The sequence below is a fragment of the Limulus polyphemus genome, unplaced genomic scaffold (genome assembly GCF_000517525.1).
Source record: "Limulus polyphemus unplaced genomic scaffold, Limulus_polyphemus-2.1.2 Scaffold48, whole genome shotgun sequence".
Lineage (NCBI taxonomy): Eukaryota > Metazoa > Arthropoda > Merostomata > Xiphosura > Limulidae > Limulus > Limulus polyphemus.
Window position 1 is genome coordinate 1,387,576 of NW_013665658.1, and position 10,781 is coordinate 1,398,356.

At 36.0% G+C, this 10,781-nt stretch overlaps 1 protein-coding gene across 3 annotated transcripts in view; it reads right to left on the reverse strand.

Moving 5' to 3' along the window:
* LOC106462819 (puratrophin-1-like) overlaps window positions 1-10,781 on the reverse strand; it is a 132,250-nt gene that overhangs the window by 85,716 nt on the left and 35,753 nt on the right. For all 3 annotated transcript variants that reach the window (XM_022390440.1, XM_013922782.2, XM_022390449.1), the window contains one exon: window positions 2,149-2,842. In XM_022390440.1, coding sequence (XP_022246148.1) covers window positions 2,149-2,842 — 694 coding nt within the window. The remainder of the gene's footprint in view (window positions 1-2,148; window positions 2,843-10,781) is intronic.

The following is a 10,781-nucleotide window of genomic DNA, read 5'->3' on the forward strand; positions in this document are numbered from 1 at the left end:
TTTGCTTTTAGATTCGTGCAAGACCCATTATTATCGTTTTGATATTTTGAAGAAGTCAACACTTCAAGAACTGTTGAATGTCTCCTCAAATCTACTTAACTAAGTCTGACTAGTAAAGTTTCTCTACATCTTACATAAGACAATTATTATTTGAAAGATTTATATGACAACCAACGAGGATGTGAAATAAATGTTGAGTACTAAATTTGGGCTGAAGCCATGGTAACCAACGCAGCGTGTGCTTCGATGTGACGTCTCAGTGACGTATAACTTTACTTGAAAAACAAATAAAAATAGTACTGCAAATGGATATTGTCTCGAATTTTACAACCCGGTAAAAGAGTGGTTTTATATCAGGATGAATACACTTTCCAACAGTTAGTTTCTTTTGGACAGGCTTATCCACTGGCTTAATCAACTTTAGCGATAAACCATTTAAAACATCTGCTCCATATGTCATTGCATTTGTTCTTTCAAAATGTGGAAACAGCAAGAAATCGTTCCTAGAGTTTAAAAAGTCACCCTCCATTGGCTCAGCGATAAGTGTGAAGACATAACGCTAGCAACCAGATTTCGATACCCGTGATGAGCACAGCACAGATAGCCCATTGTATACCTTTGCGATTAGTAACAAACAAACCTAAGACGTTTCAATGAATCTATCCCCCTTTCCTCTCTAATGCAAAACAGTGACTTGCTCATTCAGTGCTCCCTTTCCGTTTCTGTATATCTAGCCCCCTTTTTTTCTATACATACAAAACAGTGACTTGCTCATTCAGTGCTCCCTTTTCCGTTTCTGTATATCTAGCCCCCTTTTTTTCTATACATACAAAATAGTGACTTGCTCAATCAGTGTTCTCCTCTTCTGGATTTTTTCAACACTAGCAAGATGTTTCCCCATGTAATAATCTCCTCACATACATTTGTGTCTAGAACATCATGAGCTGAAACAAGTATAAAACCTTCGAAAATGTCGCTCACTTTCAAAATATCAGACAATAAATGTAACTTTTCCTATTTATTCATTGAATCACATGGAAATAGCGAAAATGTATAAAGGTATTTAATAAAAATAACTCGTTAAATTTTAAGGCTTGACAGCAATTCCAATGTTAACACTAAGTTTTTATTATGATTCTTTGAGTTTATTTAACTGTCATGCAAGAGTTTGTATAAATGTTTCATTTTTTTTATTCTTAATGAAAAACAGGCTGTATAAAGATTTATGTTTTATTAATGTACTCAACAACTTTTACCAACAGATCTTGTTCATAGATTGATGCACACATCGACTTACCAACAGATCTTGTTCACAGACTGACTTACTCAACGACTTACCAACAGATCTTGTTCACAAATTGATGCACACAACGACTTATCAACAGATCTTGTTCACAGCTTGATGTACTCAACAACTTTTACCAACAGATCTTGTTCACAGATTGATGCACACATCGACTTACCAACAGATCTTGTTCACAGACTGACTTACTCAACGACTTACCAACAGATCTTGTTCACAAATTGATGCACACAACGACTTTTCCCAACAGCTCTTGTTCACAGATTGATGCACACAACGACTTACCAAAAGATCTTAATCACAGACTGACTTACCAATATATCTTGTTCACATATTGATACACTCAACGGCTTACCAAAAGATCTTGTTCCCAAACTGACTTACCAATAGATCTTGTTCACAGATTGATACACTCAACGGCTTACCAAGAGATCTTGTTCACAGACTGACTTACACAACGACTTACCAACAGATCTTGTTTACAGCTTGTTGGAATCAACAACTTTTACCAACAGATCTTGTTCACAGATTGATGTACACAACGACTTACCAATAGATCTTGTTCACAGATTGATACACTCAACGACTTACCAATAGATCTTGTTCACAGATTGATGTACACAACGACTTACCAAGAGATCTTGTTCACAGATTAATACACTCAACGACTTACCAATAGATCTTGTTCACAGATTAATACACTCAACGACTTACCACCATATATTGTTCATAGGTTGATGTACTGAACTAATTGCCACCAGCTCTTTTCACAAGTAAGATAAAATATTTTTTGATACCAATAAGGTCATCTAATTAGTGACTAGGTATTTAATATTTGACTCTACCTGTGTCTGAGCGTCCCAGGAGATAATCATGCCCCTGAAGATTTGCTTGTAAGGTAGAAGATGCATAACATCCATGATATTTTCCAACTTCACTTATATCAGTGTCAGTATGATCACAGACCACTGCATCTTGTCTCTTGTTACTGTCTATATAATGTTTTGGACTGGTCTGTACTGAACTGTCCTTCATATGAATTGCCTGGTTCCCATGACAACCAGATAAGTCTGCAGGATACAGAAGCTGCGATGGGAAAGTATGACTACAGAACCAGTTTTTTGTCACATGTTGCCATTCGATCCTCTCGATACCTCTTTCAACCGTCACCAGAAGGTTCTGAAGTAGAAAAGGCAAGTGTTCCTCTGAGTCTGGTTTTGAGAGTACGGCCGGAGAGACAGGTGTTAGGGGGTGATGAATCCAGTCCATCGCAAAGAGAATATCCAATTCACTTTCATGTGCCACGCGCTCTTTAATGCCGCTCAAAGTTCTATAAATACAAACTACTTCCAAACAACTGTTATTCGATGATGGCATATACGAAGATGACCAGGACTGACGGAGACAGAAATAGAAGTCTCCAGGTTTAAGCAGAGATCTGTCTATTTCTCCTAGTTGGACTAACACCCTCTGGTGAACACAGAGCGGCCAACTGCTCCACTTAAGTTCACAACAGCTGTGACACAGGTCGTCTAGGTCCTTGTAAAAAATAAAAAAATATCATTAAAGTCTGACCAAAGCGAGCTGCCTACATATACATCAGAGTCAAACTTTAACGCAGTAATTAATATAGTTGATTTAACATACCGTTTTTATTTGTTGTATGGAAAAGCCATAGAACAATGACTTATAATGATTAGAATTCATTGATTCATCAGTTGGGTGCCCTCGCTGTTAACAATATTTTCGGCCGTAAACCCACTAATATTTCACGAAGTTCGGTCAGCTTAGGTTATTTATGTTTCTTCTAAACAAAACTATTAAACTCAAAGTAATAATGCAAAATAATCAAATTAATAATATATATATATATATATGTTAAACATTTAACAAATACTGTTTATGAGACTAATATTAAAGAAAAAGTAGATCGCATTAACTTAAAAACACTCGCTTGGCAAATACTGGGCAATACTTACCTCATCAGTACAGGCTACGATCTAACCAGTATCAGTACTCCTCAATTTAGCTAAGACATTGGTAAAGAGTGTAACACTTTTGTAAGTTGTACTTTAGCTCTAGGACGTTTTATGTACAGGTTTAAGTTGTGCGTAAGACGTGACAAGAGAAACAGCACAACTTGATCTAAGTAGAACATAAAATTAGTTTTGTTCACAAAAGCATACTGGGGCAAATGGATATTCTAATGTACCAGAAATAAAAATTTAATAAAGAAAATACGTTAAAATTTAATTATTTCAGTTTGCTGAAATTTCCGTTTTTACCAAAGTACAAGGAGATAACTTAAAATTATAAGTGCTCTTGCTAAGCCTTAATCGAAAAGCTCTAGTTGCAGGTGTCCACTGAAGATATACATCATTATAAAAAGCAAATTAATCACGAAAGTTTAAAAAATCAATTTAAGTTCATGAAGAGCCCTGGTTTTAAACACATGTATTTGCTTTGACCACTAGCAACTAGGAGAGAAAAAAAAACACTTCGACAAACGTATATTTATAAGGAAGGATTTTATCTAGAGTTTTCCAATATATAGCTGAGAAAGTAGGTTCTAAAACTGCAATACTGTTGCGTATATTATTAGAATGTGCTTAACTTATCTATTGAAGGCTACGTCTGCTATGGATTAATTTCTGTATGAAGGCTTTGTCTACTATGGATTAATTTCTGTATGAAGGCTTTGTCTACTATGGATTAATTTCTCTATGTGAAGGCTGTGTCTACAATAGATTAACTTATCTGTGTGAAGGCTATATCTACTATGGATTAACTAATCCATGTGAAAACCATGTCTACTATGGATTAACTAATCTATGTGAAAGCCATGTCTACAATAGATTAACTTATCTATGTGAAGGCTAAGTCTACTATGGATTAACTTATCTATGTAAAGGCTATGTCTACTATGGATTAACTTACCTATGTGAAAGCCATCTTTACTATGGATTAACTTATCTATGTCAAGGCTATGTCTACCATGGATTATTCAAAGATTGTTCAGTATAAACCAACTAAACCCACAGTGACTCGCTTATACATAGACTCGTCTTTCATTTATATCGACATCTTAGTGAAGATTTGAAAAAAAAAAGTTACCAAACTTTAATAGATTAATAAAACATTGGCCGTTTCGTTTTTCAAATATTTTTAAGGGCCAGTGCTGTCGTCTCAAGGTACAGAATACGTCGATACGTTGAACTGAGAGTTGTATAATAAAGTATCGAATCAAAATGACTTTATGATTATGTGTACTTCGGTTCTGTATAGTTTGTTTAATAATTCACGGAAAGCTACAACAGGGTTAGCTGCTAGTTTTAATAGTGTTTCTAAGCCTTTTCGATACCTCCCTAAACTGTTACTGATCGCTAAAATGCAAATACAACGAGAAACCATTACGATTTACAAATGAATATTCTGCCAGTTTTTGTTTTGTTTGTTTTCGTGAAATTCCACGAACAGGCAAGGTGATTGTGACGGACCAGCGCTGGTCTGCAGACCAATAATGGAGAAACACTGGACTAGAAGAAAGGCAGCTAGTCAACAACTAATCTAATCGAATAGTGGAATTTCACTCTTAGAACGCAACCGCGGCCCCCAAAGTGTGGAGCTCAATCTGATCTACTTTCTTTTGCGACAATGGGACTCGAACCATGGACCTTCGAATACACAGTCCGACACGCTAATTACTACGCCACGTGCTTCAGGCATTGATGTGTAGTCTAAAATATTTTTATTTACTTTTAACGAGATTAGTTCGTCAAACAAACGACTAGAGGACGAGTCTTGTTGCTCCCTGGTGGCTCAAGGTAAGTCTGAAGGTTTATAACGCTACAAATCGGGTTTCGATACCCATGATGAGCATAGCATATATAGCATCCTTGTGTAGCTTTGCATTTACTAACAAACAAGCATTGTTTTCCATGACAGCTCGCATGCCTGCTACTTCTGAGAGGAAGATCCCAGTAAGGAAGAAAGCTTCTAATATTTAAATTTGTTTTTTATTAAGCAATCAATTTCATAAATCGTTTGAAATATGTAACGTAGTTTCATCAACAACTAGAATTTGATATTTAAACTATAAAGCAAATGGTATAAAATACTCCTTACAATCAATCTCTGTAAACAAGCCACTTCTTACAACCAGTCACTGTAAACAAGCCACTTCTTACAACCAATCCCTGTAAACAAGCCACTTCTTATAACCAATCCCTGTAAACAAGCCACTTCTTACAACCAATCCCTGTAAACAAGCCACTTCTTATAACCAATCCCTGTAAACAAGCCACTTCTTACAACCAGTCACTCTAAACAAGCCACTTCTTATAACCAATCCCTGTAAACAAGCCACTTCTTACAACCAATCCCTGTAAACAAGCCACTTATTCTACAGAACCACTCGCAGTAAACCAGCAAATTATTACAATCAGTCGCTGTTGAATAACCCATTTCTTATATCCAGTCGCTGTCGATAAATTACTTATTACAACTAATCGCTAAGGTCCAAACAGTTATACTTATTTTCATATCTTGCAAAACAAATTTTTACGATACGTGTTCCAGAATGGGTGATATACAGACAGAAGGTGTAATTGGTTAGCCGGTATGGAGAAAGAATATGTAAACTTTTGTCCTTGCAGAGCAAAAAAGAATTTACGTAGTTTACAACAGAGAATAATCACGAGTTCTCGTCCCTCATTTAACTGCAATGACCTTTGACCTTTAATCAAGTTATATCATGACTCAGCGTAAACGAAAACAACATTTCAACAACATTTTTAAAAATTAACAAAAACACATTAAACACCAACAAGACCAATAAGGTGGAATCCACAATACAATAAGAAATTATTGGCATTATAATAATTACAATTTAGTCACAATAAATTACAACTAATTACAACTTAATATATATATCCTCAGAATGATGTAAAACTCACAAAGACAGAACATCATCTACGTTAGCTTATAAAAAAAATCATATCATTACTACCGTGTGTTTTTTTAATCCTCGGTAATATAAGAAGTCACGTATGTGTGCCACGTGCGACTGTTCCTGTGCATTTATATCGCTTACTAGTGAAATCGAAGTGGTCACACTGACCACAAAATTTAAGTGCAGCTGAGCATCTGTGCTAATACGTTTGTTAAATAACTGAAGAAAGAATAACTTTAGCAATATGAGTCAGCTACCTTGTGTATCGGCTTCGGAACATAATCTGCCACTGTAGCCAACTTCAGAACATAATCTGTGACTATTGTCAACTTCAGAACAAAACCTATCCCTGTAGTCAACTTCAAGGAACAATCTCTCACTATAGCCAATTTCAGAACACAATCTATCACTATAGCCAACTTCAGAACACGATCAATCACTATAGCCAACTTCAGAACAAGTCTATCACTGTGGTCAACTTCAGAACATAATCTATCGCTACAGCCAACTTCAGAACACAATCTATCACAGTAATGAACTTCGGAACACAATCTATCAGTATAGCCAACTTAAGAACATAATCCATCACTACAGCCAACTTCAGAACACTATCTGTCTTCTTTTGTTAACTCAGACTATATGGCAAGTCTTCAGCTACTCGTGCTACCTTCACTTTGTGAAATGCTTGATCCTAGTTTCCTCACACCACTGTAAACTCTAGTAGAAACACGCTTACTCTCACGTTATCATTTTCCACAACACATTCTTACTTTCGCTACATATTTACAGTCTGTATCAACAGTCATCTGGTGCCTGCCGCTTTAACAAATCTCCTGAAACAGATACTTACTTGATCTCCCTTGTCGCGGATTCGAATCCTACCACCGAATATGCTCGCCCTTTCAGCTTTCGTTATAATGTGATAGTCAATCTCAATTTTCATTGGTAAAAGATTATTCGAAGAGTTAGCGGTGGGCGATATTGACTAGCTGCCTTCCTTCTAGTCTGTGACTTCTAAATTAGGGACGGCTAGCGCAGATAGCCCTCGTGTACCTTTACGCGAAATTCAACAAACAAAATAACTAAAGAAAAAACCTTAAAACTATATTTGACTAGTGAAAAAAGCATTACAACTACATTTGACTAGAGTGAAAAAAGCGCTACAATTACATTTAACTAAAGAAAAAAGCGTTACAACTACATTTGACTAGTGAAAAAATCGCTACAACTATATTTGATTAGAGCGAAAAAGGCGTTACAACTACACTTGACTGGTGAAAAAAGCGCTACAACTACATTTGACTAGAGAAAAAAGCGTTACAACTACATTTGACTAGTGAAAAAGTGCTAAACTATATTTGACTAGAGTGAAAAAGGCGTTACAACCACATTTGACTAGAGTAAAAAAAGGAGTTAAATTTAGTTGTTTGTTTGTTGAATTTCGCGGAAAGGTTCAAGAAGGATATCTCCGCTAGCCGTCCATAATTTAGGAGTAATAGGTTAAAGAGAATGTAGCTAACCAACAGCAACCACCGCCAACTTTTGGACTAGTCTTTCACAATGGAATGTTGGAATGACCATCACATTATTACACCATCACGACTGGAAGTGAGAGCATTTTCGGTGGTAGGATTCAAAACCGCGACCCGCAGGTTGCAAGTCAAGCACCCTAACCATTAGGCTATGTCATGCCTAAATGCAGTTGTAGCGCTTTTTTCACTAGTCAAATGTAGTTGTAACGAAAGTGAAGAAAGCGTTTTTATTCTGAATTATGGCTTATAGTTTGTTAATCGTATTTTTCTTTTAAGATTTTATTTTCTATTATACTTTTCATTAGCTTTTTTTTTTTTCATTTATCTATTTGGTTCCTTCTTCTGCAAATGAGGAGTACTAACGAACCCTCGGAGAATCTCGGAACTTTCCTAAACTTCTGTAATATTAAAAAGTATTGTAATTATTAATGTTAAGATAATTAAGCTCAACGTTTTCTTGTACCAACTCAAGCCAGCAACGTTTAACAAGTTTTCTCCAAGAAATTATTAATTTTACTTCAGAAAAACTGGGTCGATCTGGGAAGTTGTGAACTATTATGGAGAATATGGCTTCTGAACAATGATGTCCAAACTAGGAAAGTGGGGTGTATACAAGAGATCAGCTGAAGTGAGACATCCAATCCCACTAGTCAGAAAGACTGTTTTATGTACAATAAACCACCTGGAGACACATGCGACTCCAAGCTCGAACTAAATCACTAACTGGGAAATTCTTGTTATTTGAAAGACATTTACAGGTTCGTCAAGTATAGCTAAGAGAACTGTTTATACAATAACCCGACTGGAGAGAGACATTCGACTCTAGGCTTTTCAAGTATAGATAGTGGAACTATATATATCCCTAATACAGGAAGTGTAAATGGCTATGGTTCGTTGGGTGTACTTAAAAAGACTAAGTTTGTCAAACTTATCAATAAATTAGGTTCCATCAACATATCCTTATTATTCTTAATGTTCCTAGAGTTTTCTTTGTTGAAATGATAGATTTATAATGATCTTTACTCTAACTACTAAAATAAAGCAAATCTTGGAGACGCCGTCATCCATAACATTCACTCGAGACGTGACCAGAATATAGTATACACTCTGTCACCCGTGACGATTAAAATCCAATGTGACGAAATTATAACATACGCACTGTACATGGCATCTGGAGTTCAGGGATGTCCTCGCACAATCTCTCTTCAGAAAAGTAAAAATTTAAACCCACCATTTACTTTCAGGAAATTATAACAACGCACTGTACATAACATTTGTAAATGGTGGGTTTAAATTTTTACTTTTCTCAAGAGAGATTGTGCGAGGACATCCCTGAAGTCCGACAGTTTTAATTTCTAACACGGTGAGTGACTTATGGAATAAGTTAGGAGAAGCGGTGGCCTGCATTTTATAGAAGTGCGTTTTGCAGAAGAATCCACCATTTCCTGATAAAATCTGGAGCCTATTCTGTCTTTTCCAAGTCTTAAAATTGTGTCCTATCGTGATGTTATCTTCAGAATACAGAATATAAAGATCAGAGGCCTTTATCCAATCGTTCTCCCGATCGCTTCTTACCCTTCTTTTCTCTATAGAATGATTCCGGGTAAGCCTAGTAGCCTACTTCGGAACCAATAAGTCACTATCCTCTTTTAGATAAGGAAACCAAAACTGTACACAGTATTCCACGTGATTCCGTAGTAATGATTAGTGTAGAGCGATAAACATTTCTTTTGACTTGTAATCAATATGTTTATAACAGCATCTTAAAATTCTATGCTGATTTAGCTTCGGAATTCAGTCAAGCGCGTGATCGTATACAAGACGTCACTTTGTAACCTGCCAGATGAAACAATATATATACATTTACACTTTATCTTTCGCAACTACACAAAAATTATTAGTTTAAAAACCTTCTCGGGAACTGACGATTGTCTGAACTAAGATTCTTTTCTGACTATGATAAACAATGATATCAAAACTCGAAGCGTGCACCGTCACATCAGACCTTCACCCTCTGCACGTGAAGTTTGATTTCTTTATCCAGTGACACGGTTTAGCTCTATAATAAATGGTTTCACTTTTTTACTTGTGGTTCAAATGTTATTTCGGACTCAGTGTAATCAACATGAGAGAATTGAAGGCGAGGTAACGAAAGGTACCCCGTTATTTTAACACCAACAGAAGCTTTAAACAACGATTTGGCCTATATATTTTTAAGTGGGTGGGCTTACCATTATAGAATAGTTTATTAAACTTGAAAATAAAAATTTACTGTTGTGTATTATTGTGTTTTAAATGTAACACTGGAAATTTACAAATTAATCACGACTCCTAAGTCTCAAACGTGATACTTTAAATACTGCGCGAGATGGATATATTTGATAACAATATACAAATAGAAGCAATATGTATAACTTTAATAACAACAAAGGGTCAAAAATTCTAAAATAGTTACCTGTTGCTCTGACCTCAAGCATGCTAGCTTATAAAGGTCAAAATATCTATTTTGTGTTGACATTAGAGTAACTGAATTCGAATATTATGATTAAAAGACACATTCTGGTTGCATGGCATGATTTCGGTTAAATTATTTATCGACAGCCATGTTTATACTCCTCTCTGTATACGACCTGCTTGTACAGTATTCTGTAGATTATATGAAGACACTACTACAACCAGTTTATAATCGTCGTTTAAGCAAGCTTGTATAAACACACACAAGTTATGTCAAAACAAGATATAAAACTTAAGCAAAATTCTCTAGAATTATATCACAAGCTAAAGTGTTCACACATCCAAACAACTCGATATAAAACTTAAGCGGCCCGGCATGGCCAGGTGGTTAGGACGCTCGATTCGCAATCTAAGGGTCGCGGGTTCGAATCCTCGTCACACCAAACATGCTCGCCCTTTCAGCCATGTGACGGTCAATCCCACTATTCGTTGGTAAAAGAGTAGCCCAAGAGCTGGCGGTGGGTGGTGATGACTAGCTGCC